This window comes from Oryctolagus cuniculus, chromosome 7 (assembly GCF_051225735.1).
Source record: "Oryctolagus cuniculus isolate XC-2025 breed Fujian yellow rabbit chromosome 7, ASM5122573v1, whole genome shotgun sequence".
NCBI classification, from domain to species: Eukaryota; Metazoa; Chordata; class Mammalia; order Lagomorpha; family Leporidae; genus Oryctolagus; species Oryctolagus cuniculus.
Window position 1 is genome coordinate 112,181,615 of NC_142873.1, and position 13,711 is coordinate 112,195,325.

General features: G+C 40.0%; 1 protein-coding gene across 26 annotated transcripts in view; it reads right to left on the minus strand.

Annotated features, from left to right (window-relative positions):
- Window positions 1-13,711, minus strand: part of NFIA (nuclear factor I A) — a 620,032-nt gene that overhangs the window by 140,844 nt on the left and 465,477 nt on the right. For all 26 annotated transcript variants that reach the window (XM_051857696.3, XM_051857695.3, XM_070078406.2 and 23 more), the window contains one exon: window positions 2,511-2,585. In XM_051857696.3, the coding sequence (XP_051713656.1) occupies window positions 2,511-2,585 (75 nt within the window). The remainder of the gene's footprint in view (window positions 1-2,510; window positions 2,586-13,711) is intronic.

Sequence of the window (13,711 nt, forward strand, 5' to 3'; positions counted from 1 at the left end):
ACTACATTAACAAAAGACCTTAACACTCTGGGAACCTATTTGAAGGGGAGGGCTTTAAGGGATTTCTGTACTTTCTGCCAACCTAAAATGATAAGCCTTAAAAAAATGGATAATTAATGAAAATCAAAATGATACCTGAAAAGAAATCCAGGAAAAAATTTTCAATCAAGTATGTCACTTGTTTTCATTTACATAAAAAAAGTTTTCAACCTGTTTTAATGCACAAATTAATCAGTTGAAATTTGGTCGATTCAACAAGAGCTAATCATTCAGTAAAAGCAAAGAATCCTGGGATTCCATTTGGTTCTATAAGGCAGTTACAGAAGAGGTTGTGACAAAAAAATGTCTGCAGTGAGCTAGCTGAGAACAGCAAAGTAAAAAAAAAAAGCAAACAGCGTAGCCTCTTGATCACCACGGTCTCAGGTATGTGTGGAAAAAGGGACACCAACACCGACTATGGCAGACTGAATGAGATGCCATTCACCAATTGCTTAGCACAATCCAGGCACGTGGTGCGTGCCTGGCAAACACTAGCTACGGTAATTTTTCTTATTCATATTACATCATATCCCCTCTCAGGGCTGGCATCATGTGCTTAATCAACTTATGTACCAGCTAGCTTATTTCCATTTCAAGCTTACTGAATGCACCCCTGCCCTACTCATCTGCAAAAAGTGTCCACTGCAGCCCTAAGAGGGATGCTTAGCTCTTCCAATGTGGGCACAGGAGGAAGAGGGCTGAAAAAAAATAGGTTAAGAATTTCAACTCCATCATGTGGGCTGAGTGTTGAGTCTTTCAGGAAGGTGTGCCGGCAAGGAAACCTGAGCTTGGACATTCTTAGCCCAGCAGCCAAGGCAATCTTGTGAAATATATCCTGACAAACCTAGGTTAAAGATCTGCAAGAAACAGGGGTCTCTGTATTACAGTTGATCAGCCTGGCCTGAAGCCACTTTAGCTGACAGAGCCCAGTTTCACTCTTGGCAATCAGTTTCAGTCAGCACGGGGCCATGTGTGAGTCCTAGAGCGATTACACAGCAGTGTGCAGAATCGAAAAGCCTTCGGGAGCTGAAGGATGCTCCCAGTGCCAGGCGTTGGCTACACAATCCCCTAGACAAAGACAGGAAACAAATCCAGGTCTCTGCAAGTTCAACCCCAAGTCTGACCAGACCTGCTTGCAGGCTTGAAGGCAGGTGTGGCATTCGGTTGGCAACCATGCGATCTATCTCAAACTAAAGGGAGGTCTGCTCAAGATTGGGATACAAAGCCTTACTCCCCTGGTTACCTTCCCATTGTTTTCCCTGTCTAGTGTCTCACACCGTCAAAGTCCCTTGTGCCAGTCAAACAGGATGTACTCCAGCATTATAGGGAGTTACCCATCCACTGTTTTATTTTGGGCAAATGACTTAGATATATCCTTGGTTTAATTTGTTTGTAAAAATGGGATAGTTGCATATCTCATGAGTATACTCCAAGTATTGGTTTGTATGACATATGCAGAGTCCAAGCACATGGCCTGGTAGATGGGAAATGTGGAACAGTCAAGAGATTTTCCCCTGTATCCACGCTGAATCCCACTTTATGGACTCGGGAGAACCAGCAAGACTACGAAAGACTGCACTAATCCAGAATCTGGATTCAGAAGATCGGAGTGGCTTGATTCTTTACTTGACATTTTTTTGAAAACAAGACTGACTGACTTACTTGATAACACTGCAAACCTATAACACGGTGATTGGGGTGGTGAACTCGAAATGAAAATATATATTTTCACTCCTCCTTCCACAAAGAATGTCACTTGAAACCAATTTTAACAATGTAAACTTCACCTACAAGAGGTATTCTGAAGTGGGGGGGATGTTATAAAATAAAATTTGAATAGTTTCATAGCTAATTTCTCCTTTTTGTTGGTACATACTGCCTCTTTCCATTGGCGGTCAATCTTACAGTATACCTTTAAATAAAGACAAAGAGATGTCCAGGAAAGGCTACAGGGTGTGCACTGGGGGAGAATCTTACACCTTCTCCATGGACTGTCTGGATTATGTCATAGCAAAAATACAATCACTGGGCCTTTGATCAACAGAATAGGGTAGTGACAGGCGCTCTTCATGCACTGTGGTTAGTGACTATTGACAAGCGGGTAATGATCGTGCTGTCTTGTGTCACTCATACGGTGGGCATTAGCATAGTTTAAAGGTCAAAAACAAATTCCTTTAAAATGCAGAATTTCTTGGAAATCAGAGAAGCCTCTGCATGTTTTTTAACCAAGTTCACACAATCTTCTAGGGAATATGTGAGACACTCGGGATTTCCACCCTTCCTCTACGCCTCACATTAAAATGATATTTAATTTTTCCTGATTTAAATTCTTGGCTGTCAAACAAATTGCATGGCAAAATTCTTCCAGTGAGTGAATGGAATGGGGATTCTGAAAGCCTTTTATGTCTCTCGGAGGCCTACATAGAAAATAAGCACAGACCCAAGGAAAATCAAAGCAAAATTATACTTACTCTGTGACACTCTTACTAGCTCAGTCACACTAAAAACACCTGATGTGACAAAACTGTCCTGGAAGCCCAAATGTCCTGAGGAAACAAAAACAAAAGAAAACAAAGTGTCAAAAGCAGAAGATATCTGACAATAGAACTCTAACTATTAGTTTCATTATGATTCAAAAATGTGATGCCCCATCCTATACCCTGCTCTGGTTAAGAGTTTATGTGGGAGGTACAGTCATTCAGTTATAAAGACATTTTTTTGGTTTGAATCTGGAGGCATGTGGAAAGCTGTGACACAACTGGGTGATTTTTGAAATGGTAAAAAAAAAAAAATTCAACAGGAAACTTGAAACAAAAGATAATCTAAAATAAATAGTTACCTTGCGTGACCTTAGCGACTTTAATAGTAGGGATGAAAACAGAATATCTAAGAACCAGCCAGGATGGCTAAGTTTCATAACAGGTTTTAGACATGATTTTCTAAAGAAACATCTGATGAAGATTAGTTATCTATTCATTTAAATCAAACAAGATTTAAAAATGTTCCCTTTATCGCTAGAGGCACTGTAGGGTGAATTTTTTAAAACGTCATAATATAAAAGCAAGTGTCAATGGATGACAAGTGAAAACAACTTCTTTTAAGAACAATAAAAAAACAGGGATGTCTAGAGAAGTTTTCATGCCGGCTTGACTTGACTATAATTTTGTGTGTGTGTGTGAAAAGATATCAGTGGTTCAAAATTGTTTTGTCTTTGAATTCTGTGTCTGCTCATTTTTGCTGGATATAATTAATTTCCTTTATGATATCTATACATCTATTACTACTTGCTCATTTAATTTTATGATATATTCAGATACATAAAACTTGCAAATGATAAGGAATACTTCATCTATACATGTAGTTTCCCCTGTGTTTCCAAGATTTTCTTAGTCTCACACAGGTAGATCCCAGTTGAGAGGGCTGACGCAAGGTTAGCTTAATGTTTACCTGCTTTAAAGTCTGTGTCACAGGAGAACTGCTGGCTGATGGGAATTGTAAAATAGCAGTTCTTTGAAATAAGAAACATACCCTAAGAAAATCAAAATAAGAAAACAGACCAATCTGAATATGTAATAACCCATAAATAAAAATTAGATGATATACATTATGAAGGAGAAGCAAATTCACCTATGGCACATTATGTTCACCTATAAATTTATTAAGTGTCATGCACAGAGACACACGCACAAAAGGGTCATGTTTTAGAAGATTATAAATGGATCTACAAATTCTTCTTCTTTGGGTTACACTGGATTTTTGCATCAGGATTTTTACTTGGATTTAAATGTAGAATTTCAGGTAACTTTTTTACATCATACACACAATCCATTTTATTTAGATTTGAGAATTCTAATTTTTAGAACATGCAATAATTGCAAGCTTTTAAAAAATAAAATGATAAAATTTCACCTTAAAGTGTGCAAAAAATTTTCCTCTCTCAATAGCCTATATCTAGGTATTTAGTTGACTTTTGTTTGGTAAGTGAATGAGGTGCTGCCCCTCACATTAAGAAAACTGAGAAAGAAAAAATTAATAAATAAGAATTCTCTAATGATGTTTTGGCCAAACAGAATATAGCATCTCTTTTTTATTGAGACATTGTTGACATCACATTAGTCCCACAGATCATAACAAAGGAAATCCAACCACAGTATACATTAAGGTGGACTTGAAACACGTGTTACAATACAAAGGAAATTCTAAGAGAATCTAGGTTATCTCCAGGTTTTTCTCATCTCTGTCTTCATCACTTGATTTGTGCACCAGTACTTGTTTGAGTACTGAAATCTGAAATCTCTTTTTTTAAAATAAGAACTAGCATAAATTTCTGAATTATAAACACAGTGCTTTAATCTTGCCTCCAAAAGAGCAAGGAAATTATCTTAAAAGCCAACTTGAATTTTGCACAAGGACTTGGAGGGAGGATTCGCACTCTCATCCATTTAAACTATCACTCTCTCCTGGTTGCTTTTTTTGTTGCCCCCTCTTAAATATTTGTGTTCCCCAGGTTCAATGCTCATCTCTCTTTGCATACATACAAAGTTATGTTATCTACTTCCATGACATGAGGTACCAGTCCAGACTGTGATGCTTGTGAAAAATGAAAATAATACTTACTTTGTTCAATACTGTATCCTTAATGCCTGACTTAAAGTTAGTGAGTGAACTACCTGTTGAACAGGTAGATGAATGAATCAATAGGCCAATGACTCTCAAACTTTTCTCTTGTGCTAAGACCTTTCTTCTGGGTTCCAATCCCATCAATCTAAATGTGTTAGACATTCTACTCACCTATCACACAGGTATTCTCAGACCCAACATATACAAACTGAGCCCAGTTTCCTGTCCCCAGCAAACCTGTTCTCACTCCTTTGAATTCCCTATTTAAATGAATCCTCCACCATTCATCTAGCTTTCTAGGTTTAGGGGCCATCCCAGACTCGTACTTCTTACTATCACCAACCTCCACCTCATCCCCACTGATTCTGTTTCCTTGCTGTCTTGGCTCAGTGTACATCTCCACCTCCCCTCACAATGTGGATCATGACCTTCCCTTTCTCTTCCGCATGACCAGAAAGCTTGCAACTACATTCTCTCCCATTAGCCTTGGCTTCCTCTCAACCCACTTTCCACTCTGCAGCCACAGCCATCTCACGGACAGAAAAATCTGATGGTGCATCATTCCACAAATCCACAAATATATATGTATATATATATATATGTGTGTGTATATATATATATAAAGATTTATTTATTTGAAAGACAGAGTTATAGAGAGAGGTAGAGACAGAGAGGGAATGAGAGAGGTCTTCCATCCTCTGGTTCACTCCCCAATTGGCCGCAATGGCTGGAGCTGCAGCAATCCAAAGCCAGGAGTCAGGAGCTTCTTCCCAGTTTCCCACGTGGGTGCAGGGGCCCAGGTACTTGGTCCATCCCCTACTGCTTTCCTAGGCCATAGCAGAGAGCTGGATCAGAAGAGGAGCAGCCAGGACTAGAACCGGCGCCCATATGGGATGCCAGCACTTCAAGTGGTGGCTTTACCCACTACCTTACAGCGGTGGCCCCATTCCACAAATCTGACCAAGCACTTCTCATGTGCCAGGCATGGTGCTAGTAGCTCAAGTGACAGTCCCTACCTTCAAAGAGTTGACAGTTTAGGACTTGATACAGCTGACAACACATAGAACAAAATATTTTTTGAATTACAAAATATACAAAGGAAACAATTAGGAAAGGCTCTGCTTTAGATAGCATGGTCAGGGAGGGTGTCTCTTAACAGGTGCTATGTGAAAGATTTGAAAGAGCCAGCTAAAAAAGGAAGAGGAAGGAGCTCTTCAGGCAGAGGAACTCAAATACACAAAGGCCCTATGCACAGTAGGAGAAAAGGAGTTATTGAAGAAACTGAGACAAATCCAATATGTTCAGAGCTCTTTGCCTTATCAGAAATCTTGCAAGGAACCTACCACATAAGCCAGCTACCCCACTTCTAGGGATATATCTGAAGGAAAGGAAATCAGCATATGAAAGAGATCCCTGCACTCCCATGTTCATGGCAGCACTATTCACAATAGCCAACATCTGGGATCAAGTTAGGTGTCCCTCAGTGGATGAATGGATAAAGAAAAGGTGGTATATATACACAATGGAATATTATTCTGCCACAAAAAAGAAGGAAGTGTTGCAGTAAAATGGATGGAACTGGAGATCATTATGTTAAATAAGCCAGATGAAGAAACACAAATATTGTAGGTTCTCTCTCATATGTGGAAGATAAGGGGGAAAGTAATCAATCTAAGCCTAGAATAATAGTGATTTTTAGAGGATGGGAAAGATAGGAGAGGGGGAAAGGAGGGAGGTTGGGAATCAGCTACCAGAACACCGTCAGACAAAAGAAGTAAGTTCTAGTGTGTTCCACAGCACAGTGAGGTGACAAGAGTTCACTGTACTATATTACATGCTGTATGAAAGAACTAGAAGAGAAAAAAGAGAAAAGCTAGGGAAATGGGCTAATTGCCTGGCTTGATCAGTTCTGTGTATGTGTGTTGAAAAATTACAGTGTGCCACATAAAAATGCACAAGTATTACAGGCTAATAAAAATTTAAATAATAAGATTATCAAAATGAAAATGGTTAAAAAGAAAAAAGAAATCTTGCAAGAGCTCCAGAGAGCATTTAAAGTGTAGCACCAATTCCTTTGCGTGGCAGAAGGCCTCAGTGTAGCCTCTGCTTCATTCTCCAAGCACACTGCTTACGTTTTTGTTTTTAAACTATAGCATTCTTTATTTCACTTTTTTAAAGTTTATTTTATGTATTAGAATGGCAGAGAGACAGACAGAGAGATCCACTAACCACTGGTTCACTCCCAAATGCCTGCAACAGCCAAGGCTGGACTAGGTGGAAGCAAGAAGACAAGAACTCAGACCAGGTCTGCTACATGGTTGGCAGGGATACAACTACTTAAGTGGGTACCTGTCGCCTCCCAGGGTGTGCATTATTAGAAAGCTGGAATGGACATCAGTGTGGGGATCTGAACCCAGGAGTTCTGAGATGGGATGTGGCTATTGCAAGCAGTACTAAACATTCACACCCGAGTTCACTGTTTATCGTCTGTCTATGGCTTCTGGTCCTACCTCTTGTCCTAAGGGAACTACATGCTCCTCCCTAGGACTGGTTCACCCCCTTCCCTGAAGCCATTCCTTCTTCCTACTCCTTGCTTAGCCACATCCTATCTGTGCTTCAGCAACCAGTTTTGTTCTCACCTCTATCAAGAGTCTTCCCTTGAGCCGGCGCCGCAGCTCACTAGGCTAATCCTCTGCCTGTGGCCCAGCATCCCGGGTTCTAGTCCCGGGTGGGGCGCCGGATTCTGTCCCGGTTCTCCTCTTCCAGTCCAGCTTTCTGCTGTGGCCCGGGAAGGCAGTGGAGGATGGCCCAAGTCTTTGGGCCTTGCACCCGCATGGGAGACCAGGAGGAAGCACCTGGCTCCTAGCTTCAGATCGGCGCAGCGCGCTGGCCGTCGCGGCCATTTTGGGGGTGAACTAACGGAAAAAAGAAAGACCTTTCTCTGTCTCTCTCTCTCTCTCTCTCTCTCTCACTGTCTAACTCTGCCTGTCAAAAAAGAAAAAAAGAAAAACTGGTAAAACTTAAGACTTCATACAATGACTGATAACTTTCCCTGGGTCCCAAACTCCCTTCACTTGTCTCGTTAAGGACCAGGTCTATACACACAGCTTTATCCTGGGACCTCGCATATGGAACTGTAACTTTGTCTTTTTTTCAGATGAGACTGTAGTCTCCTGAGTGGGGAAAAATCCTCTGCATCTTTGGACCTGCAGGTGCTAACACTGCACCCTGAGAGCACTAAGTCCTCCAGAGACGCCTCCTGATGGACAGCACTCAAATTGGGTTTGCCTGTGTTTATTTTCTCCTTTTATAAAATCTTTGAAAGAACTTTTTTTTTTTCATTTCTAGTAATATGGTTTCAACTACAATTGAGCTAATCTATACTGGAAAACTATTAAAATGTGAACCATCCAAATACTCCTTCCAAATTACACAGGACCAAGGAAAAATGATCCATTCAGATGAAGCTACTGGTTACGAAGGTACCACCAGGAGTGGGCATTAGGTTCAGGGGTTAAGTCACTGCTTGGGACACATGCATCCGATATCAAGTTCTAGCTACTTGCTTCTGATCCAGCTTTCTACCAATGGAAACCCTAGGAGGTAGCAGATGATGGCTCAAGTACTTGGATCATTGCCACCCACATGGAAGACCTGGATGGAGCTTCTAGCTCTTGGCTTCAGCCTGGCCCATCCCTGATTATTGTAGGCATCTGTGGAGTGAACTAGTGGATGGAACATTTCTCTCCCTCTGTAGTCTCTCTTTGTCTCTCTGCCTTTCAAATAAAATGAAAATAATTTTTTTAAAAAAAGGAAGTGAAATCAGTTGCCATCAATCGTCCTACTATTATCATTACTGTTCATATTCTGGAAGACCAACTAAAAACAGAGTGAAAAGGCAGCATTATTAATTAATATTAGGAGCCAGAAAGATGGAAGAGGATCTAGTCCCATGCTTTAACTAGGGTCATGTGCGATCCTGAGAAAATCACTGCCAAAATAACTTTCTCCCTCTTCTCCTATCAACAACCTGTCTCCCAAAGCTTGCTCAGTGTGTGATTTAGAAGGTAAAACACACGTGAATATGCAATGATCAGGAAAGTGAAGCATATAATTATTTCACAAGGCTTGATGTAAGCATCTCCTCTCAGTATTATCAGATTCTCAGAGCGCTCTGGCTAGCTTATAATTTGTCCCTGGTCAAAGGGCTGTGTGAATTCTACACATGTGGAACTGGTTTTGTTCCTTCACCAATGATTTGGAAATCCACTGATGAATTCTCCAAGAAGACAGAAATGAGAAGTGAGACGTAAGAGATGCTGGAAAAAGTGATATGGCCAATGTAATCAGTAGGTGAACTTGAGTGAGCAGATTAATATTTCATTCCCAGTAACACAAGCCAAATCATAAAAATGACTTTCAGGGAAATTACACTAATCTGGCTGTTCTACTTTATTGCAAAAGGAGAAAAGCATGGAAAAGAAAATAAAAAGGTAAATTTAAGCAGTTTCGAATTCAGATGTTATTAGCATCAAAAGATCCTCAGTTGGAAAGCTGATTAAACATTCCCGAAAGTTCTCAAGATTTACATTCTGAATAGGGCCTCTCAGAAATGAGAGCACAACATATACTTTTGTAAAGTATGTCTTCGATGAGAAGCCAGATTGCTCAATGATCCACCTCTACAATGCTGAACTGCTGTTCGGGAGCAATTGTACAGCAGACTGAAATGAGGAGCAGATCCTCTTTCATTTTATATAAAATGAGTAAAAAAGTTCATTCACTGAAGTCTTGTTCAGTGAGTTCCCAATTAGAGTACAGATTTCAATACCTTGGAGCCAGTCATACTCACAGTGGGGAGGGATGAGACTTTCCGGGAGAGGTAAATGTAAAAAGCTAAATTCTTTTATGGGTGGTTAGGAAAAGGAGTTCTCTTTACCTCGATGATATCAGCAGTTATTATGGAAAATGCCATTATATGAGAATCAAATCTCATTTCACGGAGGGACTGAATATCTATCTACCTTTTAACAGGCACGAAAGGAAAAAAAAGTGAGATTTGCAGAGAGACAGGTAACCTTGCAGAACTGTGCAGAGGTCGGGTTGTGGGTAGGGGGGAGAGCCAGATGAACAAGCCGCCCATGGGGTTGGCCGCTAAGGAAAGTCTGAACGTCCATGAAACAGAGTGCATTTTGTACGTCAGGAGGGAGGTTACACACAAGATGGTAGCATTGCTTTCCTTGTTCGGATATCGAGGGGCTCTCCTCCCTGAATGATCACACCCCATCTGTTCAGTAGATGCAGACAAGCTGCAACACACGGTCATTCCCTGGTACACACTGCCCCTGGGGAAGTGAGAGGCCGGATGGGGCCTTTGCATGTTTGTGCCCAAGGGCCCCTCAGAGGGAGAGGAGCTCCCTCATTCCCACACCACCCACATGCATCTCCCCAGGATTCTGGAGGGCCTGGGATGTGCCACCCTGCTCTAGGCTCCTCCATTTCCCCCTGGTTCCCAGCTCAGCACATTTCAGGTGTGCTCAGTGATTCCTGTTAAGGAGAACTTCTGCTCCACTTTTCTTACGTCACCAGCCTCTTTCTACCTTAGCTGACAGTTGTTTGTTTCTGTGTCTTATCTCTACTCCTACAACAAACTGGGGTAGGGCAAGATTGTGTCTCATTACCTTCCATTGTCCACAGGCCTCAGCACAATCCTTATTCTAGGTGAACAATGGATATTTATTCAGTAATTCAGATGAGTAGTTTGAGACACCCTTACTTGTAGCACTTTAAAATACAATGTAAATTATTATTACCTTACCTACATAGCATTATGTTATTCCTGTACTCTCAATCTGCCATATCTTAGGAAGCAGGATTTTTTTTAAGATATCAGATGAGGGTTTATTTCTGCTGATCTGCTAAATTCTAAATTTTGATCTGATACGTGACTACATATTATTCATTATTTAATTATTCATTCATTGGTGACATTCTAAATATTTTTATTGTTAGAATAATTTCTTATATTAAAGCAAATGGGAAGAACAAAATGGGACAAAAAAGCAGTAAGAATACAAGTACATTGTGTTTGCATGCCAGCTTTATGGTGGTGGGGGAAAATTCATTTGGTAGCCCGCCTACAGTAAACATTGAAAAATTGACAGATGGTGTTAGATTGACAATAAGACTGAAACACTTTGGTCTGAGAATTTGTAAGACAAATAAATGGTCAACTAATCATATAAATGTGGTATTCTGATTTTCTCAGATGAATAAACGGACTGTTACAAATGCATGTGTAATATGGTTATGATTGTCATTCTGATTTATCATAACGCATGAAGGGATTGTCACCATAATGGAAATAATGTGCTCTTAGCCGAAGAGAAGGATGAGGCAGACAGAATTTTGAGAAGTATGTCTCCTGGGACTCACATACTCTTGGCATCCTTCTTTTGTTGCTTGCTCCACATCTACATGCCCTTCTCATCTACTATCACTCGATACAGACACCTCATCTGTATTTTTCATTTCTTTCCATCATTTCCATGCAGACAAGTCAATATTTGGTTTGCTGCTCTTATTCAACAAATAATTATTGAATGTCTATTATATAGAAAGCACAGTCCTAGGTCCTGGGGATACAACAGGAAACAACACAAAGGCCTTACTCACAGGGGAATATTAAGGAATGAATACAAGGAAGATATTTATGCCAAGATTTTCAGTAATGCATTTATGTAAAAATGAGTCTTTTTGTAAGAACTTTCTAGGAAAACATTAGAAACTTAGCAAAGACTATTGAGATTCTGTGCTGTGTTGATTCTGCTGGCTGTCCATACATACTCATGGTTGAGAGCTGGAAACCGCACTTCCCAGCCTGCTTCAGGTTAACAGCAGCCATAACTAGACATAATCAGCTCTACCCCACATGCCTGAAAAGAAGTTCCTGCCCGGGATACTCTCTCTTCCCCTTTTATGGATCACAACACTTTTGACCATGCAAAGACAGTGCCAACGGGACAGCAGAGCAGTAGGACAGAAGGAACCTGGGCCCCTGAGTGACAATGATGAGTAAAGCCTTTCTGCCAACTCAGAGATGGTACCAAAAAGAATAAATGGACTCCAAGATATACTGACCACTGTATGTGTGTGTGTCTGTGTGTTTGTGTGTGTCATCTCTGGGGTTTTGCTATAGTGGCTTAGCACTTACCCTAAACAACCTATTAATGTTTCCTTTAGAATCTAATGTGTCACAAATTAGCAGTCCACAGGCCAATTCCAGTCTCTAAACATCATGGCTTGGCCACTACAATACTTTTTATTACTATTTTGCTTAGGAATGCCTTTAAATTGGACATAAGCTTGTACATTTACCATATTCTCCAATACTCCACACTGCATTTCACTTATTTAAGTAAGATGCAACTACTTGGAAGGCATATATAGTTGTGGTGCCTACTAGTTGCTTCCCCTCACTTTAATTTACTAGCACAGTTGGGAAAGAATGGATGGATTGTTGGTGTCTTTTTGTTTGGGGGGAAAAAAAACCTCAAGGCATCAACAAGGCATCAGTATTTCATGATTGTCTTGAGAATTAAGTTTAGCTCCTTAGCTAAGGATTTAAAGCCCCTCAATACACTTTTTCAGTGCTGTCTCCAATGCTACCCAAATATAAAGTCTCTCTTCTGTCACCAAGATGTTCCACCTGCTATCTCACAAACTGATCTGTTCCATCTTCCGTATCAGGCTCTGCGTGAGGACTTCCCAAAATGAGCTCTGTGGACTAGGCCTGCGAAATGCTCCACTAACAACAAAAACAAAGATGCAAATACATACAGAGTTTCCACAGTAAAGTAAGCTCAGAAAACACAGCCCCCATTCTTAGACAATGGTAAGGAACATTTCCACGTTAAAGCATCTGAGAATACCTGCCATGAATAAACTTTCTTGCTAGGACTGCGCTATTTCCCCAGTAATTTGACAGGAATAACACTTTCATTTATAGTGCTTCTTCTCTTCTTTCTCCATTTGGTTTCCTGTGCTGAGGGACAAGTAGAATGCACACCTTTTGAATTAATTGACATTTTAAATGCATGACCCAAGGACACTCCACATCTTAACTTGCAACTGCTTTACACCACATCTACATTAGGTAAATGGATCAAGCCAAATGACAGGTGCTCCAAAGTTAGGCTCCTATCAGAAAAATGCAGTGCAGAACTTCTTTAGATAGTATTAACTTTCATCAAAGGCATAATTTCTCCAGTATTTACTATTTGTTTAGCACTCTGCTAATTACCTGAACTATATTAGCCCTAATTCTATTGCAACTCTGTGATTGGTAATATTCTCATTTTACAGAAGGGGATGCTGAATCTCAAACAGGTCACTCAGAGAGTGGCAGAAATAGAATTAGAACACAGGTATAGTTAGTTCTCTTTTATCTTACATGATATCTTTTTATCTTACAGGATAAAAATTTATCTTTTTATCTTACATGATAAACTGTATTTCATCTTAATCCATCACACATTACACTACAAAAAGTTGAATATCCAATCTAATCCAAAGGCTGTTTCACATATCTTTTTTACCACTTACTGGAGTTACTAAGGAAGAGCAGCATGTAACTAAACTTGCTTGCCCAATGGAATGACTTCCCATAAAGAGAGTTTATGAGTTTGAAATATAAGTGATTGAGCAATTAATTAAAGCACTATCTCAATCAGATACCAAAACATCTAAAAATAAAAGTAAAAAATATTTTTACTTATTTGTATGCTGCAAATATTGGATACATGGCATCATGGAATAAAATGGAAATAGAAAGAACTTTAAAGGCCATCTAGTAACAGAGTAGTCATCATTGAACTGTAACAAAGAAAATCAGACTAATAAAAAGGAGGATTTTTTTAAAAAAAATCCATTGAGTGTATCTACCTTCCTATAATTTTTCCTCATTTACCTTGATTTTGCCCTCTGGGACAGGCAGAATAAATCTTCTCTCTCTGCCATTCTGCTGTTCTTCAAATATTTGAAGACAGTCCCC